Below are 14,920 nucleotides of genomic sequence, written 5' to 3' on the forward strand. Positions count from 1 at the left end.
TCGGGTATATTAAAAAGAAAAAACTACACTAGTGAAACATTACCCACTGCAGAAAAGTGGGATACGGCTCTGTCAAAAAAACTAAATGGAAAATCTGTGTTTCAGCACCAAGGACAGAGGAAGAGAGCAGCACACGTCAGATTGTGTGTGTGTGTGTGTGTGTGTGTGTGTGTGTGTGTGTGTGTGAGTGAGTGAGTGAGTGAGTGAGTGAGTGAGTGAGAGAGAGAGAGAGAGAGAGAGAGAGACGGGTAGACAGAGTGAGAGAGAGAGACAGGGAGACAGAGTGAGAGAGAATACTGAGAACGTTTTAAGTTTAACACATCATGGACACATGATATGAATCATGTTCCTACCTCAGGAGAACAATTTAAGTCCCCAAACGCATCAGCAAAATCAGAAGGACTTTTCCTCAGAGTCTGGTCAGCAGGCAGTGTGTTGTCATTGTAAGATGTCACGAACTTAAAGTCACTGGTTCTGGAACCTGTTGTCAGGTAGGCGTCATAATTGTAAGTGCTGCGTAAAGTTCCTGTGCCATCAACATCTGCGTAATTAGGAGGGAGATAAGCGCTGGGGATGGCGACAGCTCCGTCAAACAACATTCTGGGCTTTCTCCTGCGACAAAACCTCACACCCAGGATGATGATGATGAAGGTCAGGAAAAAGGTGGAGACAGAGACCAGCGCGATGATCAGGTAAGAGGTCAGTTTTGAATTCTTCTCATCATAAGAAATGTCCTTCAGCTCTGGCACCTCAGCCAAGTTATCAGAAATAAGTAAATACATGGAACAGGTGGCAGACAGAGAGGGCTGTCCGTTATCTTTCACCGCCACAATAAGGTTCTGTTTCATGCTGTCAGACTCAGAAATGTCCCGCTGTGTCCTGATCTCTCCGCTGTGGACACCAACAGTGAAAAGTCCCAGATCAGTGGATTTAACTATATGATAGGACAGCCAGGCGTTCTGTCCGGAGTCCGCGTCCACCGCGATCACTTTGGACACCAGAGAGCCTCCGTGTGCAGCTTTGGGGACCAGCTCGGTCATGAAGGAGTTGCCCTCCGGGGCGGGGTACAGTATCTGAGGAGAGTTGTCGTTTACATCCGATATGAAGACGCTGACGGTCACGTTGCTGCTGAGCGGAGGAGAACCGTTGTCTCTGGCCATCACGTGGACTTTAAAGCTCCTGAACTGTTCATAATCAAACGACCTCACAGCGTGGATCACCCCCGTGTCTCCGTTAACTGATAGATAGGAGGACACCTGGGCACCATTCACCTCGCCAGGTAACAGAGAATAAACCACTGTGCCGTTTTGTCTCCAGTCGGGGTCTCGAGCAGTAACGGAACATAATGTGGAGCCAGGTTTGTTATTTTCAGTCATATATGCGCTGTAGGACTGTTCCTCAAACACAGGTGGGTTGTCGTTGATGTCAGCTACAGATAACTGAACAGTTTTAGAGGAGGACAGAGGTGGAGAGCCCTCGTCAGTGGCAATGATTGTAATGTTGTAATCTGACACTAGTTCACGGTCCAGTTGTCCTGTGGTCACTAGAGAATAATAGTTTTTAATAGAAGGAACTAACTTAAAAGGAACATTTTGCTGAATGGAGCAGCGAACCTGTCTGTTATTCTCAGAGTCTCTGTCCTGCACATTAATGATGCCCACCTCTGTACCACGTGGGGTGTCTTCTGGTATGGGGTTGGTCAGTGATTTCAAATTAACGACAGGGGCGTTATCATTCACATCAGTGACAGATATTATCACCTTAGCATAAGATGAAAGACCTAACCCATCTTTCGCTTTAACGCGTATTTCAAATGAAGTTGTACTTTCATAGTCAACAGCACCGATTACTCTAATATCACCCAATTTACGGTCAATACTAAATATCTTCTTCACATCTTCAGTAACGTGTCCAAAGTCATAAGTCACATCTCCATTCACTCCCTCATCTGCATCAGTCGCGCTCACTGTGACCACCACAGTATCTAGAGGAGAGTTTTCAGGCAGACTGGCTTTATAAACGGCCTGGCTAAACACTGGGGCGTTATCATTAGCATCCAGCACAGTGACGTGTATGACTACGGTACCTGATCTCTGAGGAGAGCCACCATCAAGAGCTGTAAGGAGCAGATTAATGTCCCCTTGTTTTTCACGATCAAGCTCCTTATCAAGAACAAGCTCGAGTGTGTTTCCACTAGCAGCCAAAATGAAATTATCATTCTTCTTCAAGCTGTATTGTTGAACTGAATTCTGTCCTACATCCGCATCGTGCGCCTCCTCTATCACAAAACGAGCTCCCCTGTCAGCCGACTCTCGTATTTCTATATTGATAATTTCTTCGTTAAACTGCGGTGAGTTATCATTAATATCCTGAATGTGGAGACTAATCCGGTGGAGCTCGAGTGGATTCTCCAGCACAAGCTCGTGTTTTAGGATGCACGAAGCCTTTTCGCCACAAAGCCCCTCTCGGTCAATCCTGTCGGCAACAACCAGGTCTCCGTTGTTCAGGTTGATGTCACAATAACGTTCGTCAGTCCCGTCGGTGTCAATGCGGGCTCTTCTGATAGACAGCGCACCCGTTTGCAGCCCGAGGTCCTTCGCTATATTCCCAATAACCGATCCTCGCTTCATCTCCTCAGGGAAAGAATAGCTCATGTCTCCGTATGCGAGGTGCGAAAAAAGAAGGAGGAAACAGACGAAGCGCAGCTGAAACCAGATCATCTTCGAATCCATTATAAACCTAACATAAATTACTGAGTTTAAGATTGAAGCGAACAAAGACAGCCAACCTCCTAACACGAACAACTGCGGGTGACAGTGCGTATGGAGAGCACAAGAATGAGTGTCCACACCAATGGCTAGAGGAATGCAATTCTCTTAAGCCTGGTGTACAGCGCCACCGTGAGTTAGACTTTTAAAAAAACACTGACAGAAACAAAAGCAACGCCTTAATATGAGTTTAGCTTGCTGGTAAATACTGTTTTAAAGTTCTCACTATATATGTGTAATGTTTTGTTACTGTTAGGATCCAGTTTATGTTCAGTCATGACTTCATTCCTTTACACTGTCAACCAAAACATAGCTGCATGCAGGTAATCAACATAAATAATGGTAACAGGCAGACACCCAGTCAATTCCATGAAAATAAACTCAGGAAAAACAGCTGTTACGAAAATCACTGCACACCAGAAACAACTAAATATCTGAGATACCTAAAAGGGCAAATCCCTCATTCTTTCAGCAGGACCTAAGATCACCTGTTTGAAACCGTGAGTGTGTTTTAATGAGCAAGGTGACTCATATTCAGCAAGATCACAGCGTAAGAAGAAAATGTGTTATTGGTCTCAGTTTAAGACCAAGTCCGGCACTTCACAATGAAAACACAATGGATAAAATACACACGATTTACATGACAATGAATAAAAGTCCAACAATCAAATCGCGTTGTTGACCAAGCACAGTCACTGCAGACCTATCCATGTGACAGACACCACAATCCAGACTGACAAACTTTTTTTTTTCTCTGCAAATTTGTATCATCTTTATTTTGCACAAACTGTGGTCACACCATTCACTAATACAAACCAAACCATCAGGAACAAAATACTGATTAATAAGGGACTGGATTTAAATATGAAACACTACATAGTTATGTCATTCATCATGTCTATATATAGGTTTTCAGTCAGTCGGTATATCAATAAAACATACTTCAATAGGCTTAAGTGTTAGACCAGGGTAAAAATGTATATGAATTTATGTTGCAGGCACAGAGAGGGAGGGAGAAAGGAGACAGAGGAGAAAGGAGACAGAGGAGAAAGGAGACAGAGGAGAGAGAGAGAGAGAGAGAGAGAGAGAGAGAGAGAGAGAGAGAGAGAGAGAGAGTAGTAATTATAGGATCAGCACTCAGTCATATTAACCATTGAGATAAACAAACAGCAGAAGTTCTACACGCAGGACACATAAGAAAAACACCGACCAACATATGTTGAGCAAAAATAGGGAGATTCCCTCCTGATGATTGACATCAAAAGCGAGCATACACATCTTTCATCACCCTGAATTTAGTCCCCAAACATCACCATTCAAACGCCAGTCTAACCAAGTTGTGCACAGAAAAAAAGACTCCGATATGTTAGTTCTTGCTGAGACCAACTGTCCCCTCTGACCAGTGTCAGACCAACACGGCTTTCCAAACAGCAATCACTGTAAACCAAACTATAACACAACATAAACAAACCTATTATAAACTGGAAAAAACTGTTATATTTAAGTGATGATTTGAAAATCAAACGGTCAAATATCTATTATTGTCCTGTTGCAACTTAATTGAATTGTTGAACAAAATAATGTTATAGTGGATATTTGGTTTCAATACCTATCTGTTATTTCAAAGGTCAAAATACTGATGAGAATTATTTCTTAATGATTGACTAAAAATTACATAAAAAACACGACAATTAAGTAAAAAGTCAGCAAATATATAATGCTGAAAAACACAAGTAAAAAACATTTCCACAGCAAATTTAATGTTGCATATTTCACCATCCAGGAAAATGAGCTTAGGCTCTGTCAAAAAAGTAAAGGAGCGATGCTTCAAGAGGCTTAAACAATGCATCAGGAAATCAGTGTTTCAGCACCAAGGACAGAGGAAGAGAGCAGCAACAGTCAGATTGTGAGTGAGTGAGTGAGTGAGAGAGAGAGAGAGAGAGAGAGAGAGAGAGAGAGAGAGAGAGAGAGAGAGAGAGAGAGAGAGAGAGAGAGAGAGAGAGAATACTGAAAACGTTTTATGTTTAACACATCACGGACACATGATATGAATCATGTTCCTACCTCAGGAGAACAATTTAAGTCTTCAAACGGATCAGCGAAGTCAGAAGGACTTTTCCTCAGAGTCTGGTCAGCAGGCAGTGTGTTGTCATTGTAAGATGTCACGAACTTAAAGTCACTGGTTCGAGAACCTGTTGTCAGGTAGGCGTCATAATTGTAAGTGCTGCGTAAAGTTCCTGTGCCGTCAACATCTGCGTAATTAGGAGGGAGATAAGCGCTGGGGATGGCGACAGCTCCGTCAAACAACAGCCTGGGCTTTCTCCTGCGACAAAACCTCACACCCAGGATGATGATGATGAAGGTCAGGAAAAAGGTGGAGACAGAGACCAGCGCTATGATCAGGTAAGAGGTCAGTTTTGAATTCTTCTCATCATAAGATATGTCCTTCAGCTCTGGCACCTCAGCCAAGTTGTCAGAAATAAGTAAATACATGGAGCAGGTGGCAGACAGAGAGGGCTGTCCGTTATCTTTCACCGCCACAATAAGGTTCTGTTTCATGCTGTCAGATTCAGAAATGTCCCGCTGTGTCCTGATCTCTCCGCTGTGGACACCAATAGTGAAAAGTCCCGGATCAGTGGATTTGACTATGTGATAGGACAGCCAGGCGTTCTGTCCGGAGTCCGAGTCCACCGCGATCACTTTGGACACCAGAGAGCCTCCGTGTGCAGCTTTGGGGACCAGCTCGGTCATGAAGGAGTTGCCCTGCGGGGCGGGGTACAGTATCTGAGGAGAGTTGTCGTTCACATCCGATATGAAGACGCTGACGGTCACGTTGCTGCTGAGCGGAGGAGAACCGTTGTCTCTGGCCATCACGTGGACTTTAAAGCTCCTGAACTGTTCATAATCAAACGACCTCACAGCGTGGATCACCCCCGTGTCTCCGTTAACTGATAGATAGGAGGACACCAAGGCACCGTTCACCTCACCAGGTAACAGAGAATATACCACTGTGCCGTTTTGTCTCCAGTCGGGGTCTCGAGCAGTAACGGAACATAAAGTGGAGCCAGGTTTGTTATTTTCAGTTACATATGCGCTGTAGGACTGTTCCTCAAACACAGGTGGGTTGTCGTTGATGTCAGCTACAGATAACTGAACAGTTTTAGAGGAGGACAGAGGTGGAGAGCCCTCGTCAGTGGCAGTGATTGTAATGTTGTAATCTGACACTAGTTCACGGTCCAGTTGTCCTGTGGTCACCAGAGAATAATAGTTTTTAATCGAAGGAACTAACTTAAAAGGAACATTTTGCTGAATCGAGCAGCGAACCTGTCTGTTATTATCAGAGTCTCTGTCCTGCACGTTAATGATGCCCACCTCTGTACCATGTGGGGTGTCTTCTGGTATGGGGTTGGTCAGTGATTTCAAATTAACAACAGGGGCGTTATCATTCACATCAGTGACAGATATTATTACCTTAGCATAAGATGAAAGACCAAACCCATCTTTCGCTTTAACGCGTATTTCAAATGAAGAACTACTTTCATAGTCAACAGCACCGATTACTCTAATATCACCCAATTTACGGTCAATACTAAATATTTTCTTCACATCTTCAGTAACGTGTCCAAAGTCATAAGTCACATCTCCATTCACTCCCTCATCTGCATCAGTCGCGCTCACTGTGACCACCACAGTATCCAAAGGAGAGTTTTCAGGCAGACTGGCTTTATAAACGGCCTGGCTAAACACTGGGGCGTTATCATTAGCATCCAGCACAGTGACGTGTATAACTACGGTACCTGATCTCTGAGGAGAGCCACCATCTAGAGCTGTAAGGAGCAGATTCATGTCCCCTTGTTTTTCACGATCAAGCTCCTTATCAAGAACAAGCTCGAGTGTGTTTCCACTAGCAGCCAAAATGAAATTATCATTCTTCTTCAAGCTGTATTGTTGAACTGAATTCTGTCCTACATCCGCATCGTGCGCCTCCTCTATCAAAAAACGAGCTCCCTTGTCAGCCGACTCATGAATTTCTATATTGATAATTTCTTCGTTAAACTGCGGTGAGTTATCATTAATATCCTGAATGTGGAGACTAATCCGATGGAGCTCGAGTGGATTCTCCAGCACAAGCTCGTGTTTTAGGATGCACGAAGCCTTTCCGCCACAAAGCCCCTCTCGGTCAATCCTGTCGGCAACAACCAGGTCTCCGTTGTTCAGGTTGATGTCACAATAACGTTCGTCAGTCCCGTCGGTGTCAATGCGGGCTCTTCTGATAGACAGCGCACCCGTTTGCAGCCCGAGGTCCTTCGCTATATTCCCAATAACCGATCCTCGCTTCATCTCCTCAGGGAAAGAATAGCTCATGTCTCCGTATGCGAGGTGCGAAAAAAGAAGGAGGAAATAGACGAAGCGCGGCTGAAACAAGATCATCTTCGAATCCATTATAAACCATAAATTACTGAGTTGAAGATTGAAGCGAACAAAGACAGCCCAACCTCCTAACACGAACAACTGCGGGTGACTGTGCGTATGGAGAGCACAAGAATGCGTGTCCACACCAATGGCTAGAGGAATGCAATTCTCTTAAGCCTGGTGTACAGCGCCACCGTGAGTTAGAGTGAAAAAAAAAACACTGACAGAAACAAAAGCAACGCCTTAATATGAGTTTAGCTTGCTGGTAAATACTGTTTTAAAGTTCTCACTATATATGTGTAATGTTTTGTTCCGGTTAGGATCCAGTTTATGTTCAGTCATGACTTCATTCCTTTACACTGTCAACCAAAACATAGCTGCATGCAGGTAATCAATATAAATAATTGTAACAGGCAGACACCCAGTCAATTCCATGAAAATGAACTCAGGAAAAACAGCTGTTACGAAAATCACTGCACACCAGAAACAACTAAATATCTGAGTTACCTAAAAGGGCAAATCCCTCATTCTTTCAGGAGGACCTAAGATCACCTGTTTGAAACCCTGAGTGTGTTTTAATGAGCAAGGTGACTCATATTCAGCAAGATCACAGCCTGAGAAGAAAATGTGTTATTGGTCTCAGCTTAAGACCAAGTCTGGCTCTTCACAGTCAAAACACACTGGATAAAATACACACGATTCACATGACGATGAACAAAAGTCACACATTCACAGCGAGATGTTGAACAAGCACAGTCACTGCAGACCTATCCATGTGACAGACACCAAAGTCCAGACTGACAAACTTTGTTTTTTCTTTCCAAATTTGTATAATCTTTATTTTGCACTAACTGTGGTCACACCATTCACTAATACAAACCAAACCACCAGGAACAAAACGCTGATTAATAAGAGACTGGATTCAAATATAAAACACTACATATACAAGTTATGTCATTCATCATGTCTATATATAGGTTTTCAGTCAGTCGGTATATCAATAAAACATACTTTCAAGGGCTTAAGCGTAAGACCAGGGTAAAAATGTACATGAATTTATGTTGCAGGCACAGAGAGGGAGAGAGGGAGAGAGAGAGAGAGAGAGAGAGAGAGAGAGAGAGAGAGAGAGAGAGAGAGATGGTTCTTAATTATAGGATCTGCACTCAGTCATCATAGCTATTAACAACCAATAGAAGTTCTACATGCAGGACACCTAAGAAAAACAGAAACCAACATATTTTGAGCAAAAATAGGTAGATTCCCCTCTGATGATTTACATAAAAAGTGAGCACTCACATCTTTCAGCAGGCTGATTCCAGACCCCACCCAAATGATCACCATTCAAACACCAGTCTAACCCAGCTCTGCCCAGAAAAAAGAGTCTCCTATATGTCAGTTCTTGCTAAGACAAACTGTCCCATCTGACCAGTCTCACACCAACACTGCTTTTCAAACAGCCATCACTTTAAACTAAATTATAACACAACATAAAGAAACTTATTATAAACTCTAAAAACCTAGAGTACATTATAATCATCTGTCCTACAACTAAGATTATAGTTTGCAGAATATATTTTGACTGTCAGAAACAGAAAGCAGAGGCAGGTCATGTTAGACTCAGTGATCACAAACTAGCAATCAAAAATGACGATCAATGAGAGAAAACTTATGGAATGTAAATTGCATGTGCATAATCTGTCAGAGGTCATCACTGAATCTCAGTCACATCCTCTATGGTCCATGCAGCTGATCAGTGGTACAGAGGTTAATGTTACAAATATGTAAGTGATGATTTGAAAATTCAACAGTCAAATATCATCTTTGAATGTCCCGTTTCGAACTTACTTAAATTGTTGAACAAAATAATGTTATAGTGGATATTTGCTATCTATCAGTTATTTCTGAATGATATACTTAAAATTACATCAATTACAGGGCAATTAAGTATAGTCAGCAAATATATTTTGGGTCTTCAAAACACTAGTGAAATACCTTTTCATAGCAAATTTAATATGAAATATTTCCCCATCCAGGAAAATGAGCTAAGGTTCTGTCAAAAAAACAAAAAGTGAGAGAGTTCAAGGCCTAAACAATGCATCAAGAAATATGTGTTTCAGCACCAAGGACAGAGGAAGAGAGCAGCATCAATCAGCTTGAGTGAATGAGTGAGTGAGTGAGAGAGAGAGAGAGTCAACACTGAAAACGTTTTACACATCAGGGACACACGATATGAATCATGTTCCTACCTCGGGAGAACCATTTAAGTCCCCAAAGGCATCAGCAAAGTCAGAAGGACTTTTCCTCAGAGTCTGGTCTGCAGGCAGTGTGTTGTCATTGTAAGATGTCACGAACTTAAAGTCACTGGTTCGAGAACCTGTTGTCAGGTAGGCGTCATAATTGTAAGTGCTGCGTAAAGTTCCTGTAGCATCAACATCTGCATAATTAGGAGGGAGATAAGCACTGGGGATGGCGACAGCTCCGTCAAACAACATTCTGGGCTTTCTCCTGCGACAAAACCTCACACCCAGGATGATGATGATGAAGGTCAGGAAAAAGGTGGAGACAGAGACCAGCGCGATGATCAGGTAAGAGGTCAGTTTTGAATTCTTCTCGTCATAAGAAATGTCTTTCAGCTCTGGCACCTCAGCCAAGTTATCAGAAATAAGTAAATACATGGAACAGGTGGCAGACAGAGAGGGCTGTCCGTTATCTTTCACCGCCACAATAAGGTTCTGTTTCATGCTGTCAGATTCAGAAATGTCCCGCTGTGTCCTGATCTCTCCGCTGTGGACACCAATAGTGAAAAGTCCCGGATCAGTGGATTTGACTATATGATAGGACAGCCAAGCGTTCTGTCCGGAGTCCGCGTCCACCGCGATCACTTTGGACACCAGAGAGCCTCCGTGTGCAGCTTTGGGGACCAGCTCGGTCATGAAGGAGTTGCCCTCCGGGGCGGGGTACAGTATCTGGGGAGAGTTGTCATTCACATCCGATATGAAGACGCTGACGGTCACGTTGCTGCTGAGCGGAGGAGAACCGTTGTCTCTGGCCATCACGTGGACTTTAAAGCTCCTGAACTGTTCATAATCAAACGACCTCACAGCGTGGATCACCCCCGTGTCTCCGTTAACTGATAGATAGGAGGACACCGAGGCACCGTTCACCTCACCAGGTAACAGAGAATAAACCACTGTGCCGTTTTGTCTCCAGTCGGGGTCTCGAGCAGTGACGGAACATAAAGTGGAGCCAGGTTTGTTATTTTCAGTCACATATGCGCTGTAGGACTGTTCCTCAAACACAGGTGGGTTGTCGTTGATGTCAGCTACAGATAACTGAACAGTTTTAGAGGAGGACAGAGGTGGAGAGCCCTCGTCAGTGGCAGTGATTGTAATGTTGTAATCTGACACTAGTTCACGGTCCAGTTGTCCTGTGGTCACCAGAGAATAATAGTTTTTAATAGAAGGAACTAACTTAAAAGGGACATTTTGCTGAATGGAGCAGCGAACCTTTTGGTTACTATCGGAATCTGCATCCTGCACGTTAATGATGCCCACCTCAGTACCAGGTGACACGTTCTCAGGTACTGCATTTATCAGAGATTTCATATAGATTACAGGGACGTTGTCATTCACATCGGTGACATCAATGTTTACTTTTGTGTAAGAGGATAATCCTAAACCATCCTTTGCTTTAATGCGCAGATCATATGATGTAACAGTTTCATAGTCAATTGCACCATTTACTGTTATTTTGCCATTTTTGCGATCAATACTAAAAACTTTCTTCACATCTTCAGTAACGTGTCCAAAGTCATAAGTCACATCTCCATTCACTCCCTCATCTGCATCAGTCGCCCTCACTGTGACCACCACAGTATCTAAAGGAGAGTTTTCAGGCAGACTGGCTTTATAAAGGGCCTGGCTAAACACTGGGGCGTTATCATTAGCATCCAGCACAGTGACGTGTATGACTACGGTACCTGATCTCTGAGGAGAGCCACCATCTAGAGCTGTAAGGAGCAGATTCATGTCCCCTTGTTTTTCACGATCAAGCTCTTTATCAAGAACAAGCTCGAGTGTGTTTCCACTAGCAGCCAAAATGAAATTATCATTCTTCTTCAAGCTGTATTGTTGAACTGAATTCTGTCCTACGTCCGCATCATGCGCCTCTTCTATCAAAAAACGAGCTCCCTTGTCAGCCGACTCATGAATTTCAATATTGATAATTTCTTCATTAAACTGCGGTGAGTTATCATTAATATCCTGAACGTGTAGACTGAATGGATGCAGCTCCAGAGGATTCTCCAGAACGAGATCGCGTTTTATCACACACGACAGCTTTTCTCCACAAAGCTCCTCTCGGTCGATCCTGTCGGAAACAATCAAGTCCCCAGTAGCGAGATTGATGTCACAATATCGTTTGCGATTTCCTGCGGCGTCAACACGGGCATTTCTAGAAGACAGTTTGTTCATGTCCAGGTTGAGATCCTTCGCTATATTCCCAATATGCGATCCGCGCTTCAGTTCCTCTTGCAGCGAGTAGCTCACGTCCCCGTTCGCGGCTTGCCAGAGCAGGAGCAACACAAAGCAGCTCATCCTGGGCCCCATCCTGACAATGCGTTTGTTACAGAAAACCACGACTGTCTGATTTAGACTCCAACAATGGTTGAATATAACAGATAGAATAAAATCCACAGCAGTTCACCGTTGGGCTACTGTCGATGCTTCCTGAGACCAGAAGCAACCAAAAATATGCCCCTTTATTGGTCTGTACAACAGAGGGTGGACACGTTTCATGTAGATTAGTGAAGAGCGACACCATGAGTGGGTATGAAGCAATGACACACTGCACACACTTATAATAATACGAATAGTAACAACAATAACACTATTTGTTGTAATAATGGTAGCTTAAAGTTAAAGACAGATTAAATCAATTCATGTTCAATTCAATTTATTATTTTAAGACGAATAAACTATGGGAATAAATTAATGGTAATTCATATAATTGTAAATGAGACGTACAAATTAATTTGGCACATTAAAGCTATTTTAGAAAGGAATGTTAAAAGCCAATATTGTTGATAATGAAAAGCCCAGTCTCCAAAATATTTGGTCATCCAGACATTGTAAACTGTCTCTGACATAATAAAACTTTGATAGACGTACAGGAGGACGACATAAATCAAGCACATTGTTGCGATCCATCATAGTAAACCATGAAAGAGATGGAAACAGAGAGAAGTCTTTACTAATCAAACTATTTTCCTGGAAAGTAAATCTCCATGAAACAAGACCTAAATGAAATGTATTAGGCTCCTGAGAAAGAAACAGAGAGATAAGGAAAGAGAGACTGCAGGTGAGAAGGATGTTTGACTTATCCTCCTTTAATTAAAGCGTGTAAACAAACCACTACAGCTCAGTGTACCCCACTGCGTAAAGAAAGAGACACCAAATGACTTACACCTCTTTACCAAACCAGCAAACATCAAAATCCATCAAACCACAACATTAAAGCCCTTATAATAGATGGATAACCAGTTTAGCCCCCTTCAAGGTGCAAGACCATCCAACACAACAAGTCCTCAAAAATTGCAGTCATTAATAATAAAAACAAAGCATTCATAATAAGCCCGAGGTTCCCCAGGTTTGTAAAGGTAAAGTACAACAGTCTTATATTTTCGGTGGATCTCATACTGAAATGAAATATATCAATTACAACCTGAAAGTTGTCCGTAAGATATGATCCCAAATACACACCTAAGAGTAAACCCTGACTCTGTCTAACATTACCAATATTTTAAAAACATTCTTTCCATGACAACTTTTGTGTAATATTCATTTTATGATGAGGTAGTTTTGATTGGTCAGCTCTTAGATCCAAATGAAAAGTTAGCATGAGACTTAGTGAAAACTTAACTGCAAAGGATAATTCATTAAGAATGAAAGAAAGAATTTAAAAAGTAAGTAAAAAAGAAAGAAAGAACAAAACAATGTACACATTTCTATTTATAAGCTACTGTGATTTTATACATGTGTTGAAGTTCGTTAAAAATCAACATCATCAGGAAAGACTCCTGGACATCTCCATTACAATCTGATCAGGAACACATTTTTCTAAGTGAAACTAGAATGGAAAACTTTAGAGCAATGAAAAAAGGAAAAGACGGGTAAACTACTCCCACAAATACGCAACAAGAAGAAGAGTAAAGCTCAGCAACCAAGGACAGAGACAAAGAACTGAAACTCCAGCTCAGCGAAACAAAAATAAACCGGCAGACACACCTGTTATGTATAAAGAGAAAGACCAGTTTTGGGGATGAAAAAATATACTAAAAGAGACCAACAATCTCTTCAAGGACCAGGATATTGGCATTACCTGCACACTAACGGAAGAACTCTTGAAAAGTGCCAACAATACTTTAGTGATGCTCCACAATGCATCACCGTGCTCAGATTTAGAAACCAGTGATATACTGAATTAAAACTGAATGCTGTAGTCATCACATTGTGAAAATCGCAATTTTGCACAAAAATGAAACACTTGAGTCAAAATTACCATTTCAGTGGCGGATACAAAATTGTCATAGGATATCTCACATCTCTTCCTACCTCAGGAGAAGAATCACAGTCTCCAAACGCATCAGCAAAGTCAGAAGGACTTTTCCTCAGAGTCTGGTCAGCAGGCAGTGTGTTGTCATTGTAAGATGTAACGAAATTAAAGTCACTGGTTCTGGAACCTGTTGTCAGGTAGGCGTCATAATTGTAAGTGCTGCGTAAAGTTCCTGTGCCGTCAACATCTGCGTAATTAGGAGGGAGATAAGCGCTGGGAATGGCGACAGCTCCGTCAAACAACAGTCTGGGCTTTCTCCTGCGACAAAACCTCACACCCAGGATGATGATGATGAAGGTCAGGAAAAAGGTGGAGACAGAGACCAGAGCTATGATCAGGTAAGAGGTCAGTTTTGAATTTTTCTCATCATAAGAAATGTCCTTCAGCTCTGGCACCTCAGCCAAGTTATCAGAAATAAGTAAATACATGGAACAGGTGGCAGACAGAGAGGGCTGTCCGTTATCTTTCACCGCCACAATAAGGTTCTGTTTCATGCTGTCAGATTCAGAAATGTCCCGCTGTGTCCTGATCTCTCCGCTGTGGACACCAATAGTGAAAAGTCCCGGATCAGTGGATTTGACTATATGATAGGACAGCCAGGCGTTCTGTCCGGAGTCCGCGTCCACCGCGATCACTTTGGACACCAGAGAGCCTCCGTGTGCAGCTTTGGGGACCAGCTCGGTCATGAAGGAGTTGCCCTCCGGGGCGGGGTACAGTATCTGAGGAGAGTTGTCGTTCACATCCGATATGAAGACGCTGACCGTCACGTTGCTGCTGAGAGGAGGAGAACCGTTGTCTCTGGCCATCACGTGGACTTTAAAGCTCCTGAACTGTTCATAATCAAACGACCTCACAGCGTGGATCACCCCCGTGTCTCCGTTAACTGATAGATAGGAGGATACCGGGGCACCGTTCACCTCGCCAGGTAACAGAGAATAAACCACTGTGCCGTTTTGTCTCCAGTCGGGGTCTCGAGCAGTGACGGAACATAAAGTGGAGCCAGGTTTGTTATTTTCAGTCACATATGCGCTGTAGGACTGTTCCTCAAACACAGGTGGGTTGTCGTTGATGTCAGCTACAGATAACTGAACAGTTTTAGAGGAGGACAGAGGTGGAGAGCCCTCGTC

The 14,920-nt window shown here is 43.0% G+C and overlaps 2 protein-coding genes across 25 annotated transcripts in view; both read right to left on the reverse strand.

Moving 5' to 3' along the window:
* The window catches only part of LOC117768880 (protocadherin gamma-A11-like), a 253,231-nt gene that overhangs the window by 162,745 nt on the left and 75,566 nt on the right, over positions 1–14,920 (reverse strand). For 2 of the 24 annotated variants that reach the window (XM_034597361.1, XM_034597341.1), the window contains exon 1: positions 354–2,770. The exons of 20 other annotated variants lie outside the window; for them this stretch is intronic. In XM_034597361.1, the coding sequence (XP_034453252.1) occupies positions 354–2,732 (2,379 nt within the window). In that variant the 5' untranslated portion in view covers positions 2,733–2,770. Of the gene's footprint in view, positions 1–353; positions 2,771–9,427; positions 11,913–14,920 lie in introns of those variants that run through there. 2 more of the 24 variants (XM_034597343.1, XM_034597362.1) reach the window with 2 other exon arrangements.
* Positions 4,806–7,323, reverse strand: LOC117768907 (protocadherin gamma-A12-like). The gene has a single exon (XM_034597392.1). It carries the CDS (start codon positions 7,209–7,211, stop codon positions 4,821–4,823), a length of 2,391 nt encoding a protein of 796 aa, XP_034453283.1. The 5' UTR covers positions 7,212–7,323; the 3' UTR covers positions 4,806–4,820.

Source organism: Hippoglossus hippoglossus, chromosome 10 (genome assembly GCF_009819705.1).
Source record: "Hippoglossus hippoglossus isolate fHipHip1 chromosome 10, fHipHip1.pri, whole genome shotgun sequence".
Classification (NCBI taxonomy): Eukaryota; Metazoa; Chordata; class Actinopteri; order Pleuronectiformes; family Pleuronectidae; genus Hippoglossus; species Hippoglossus hippoglossus.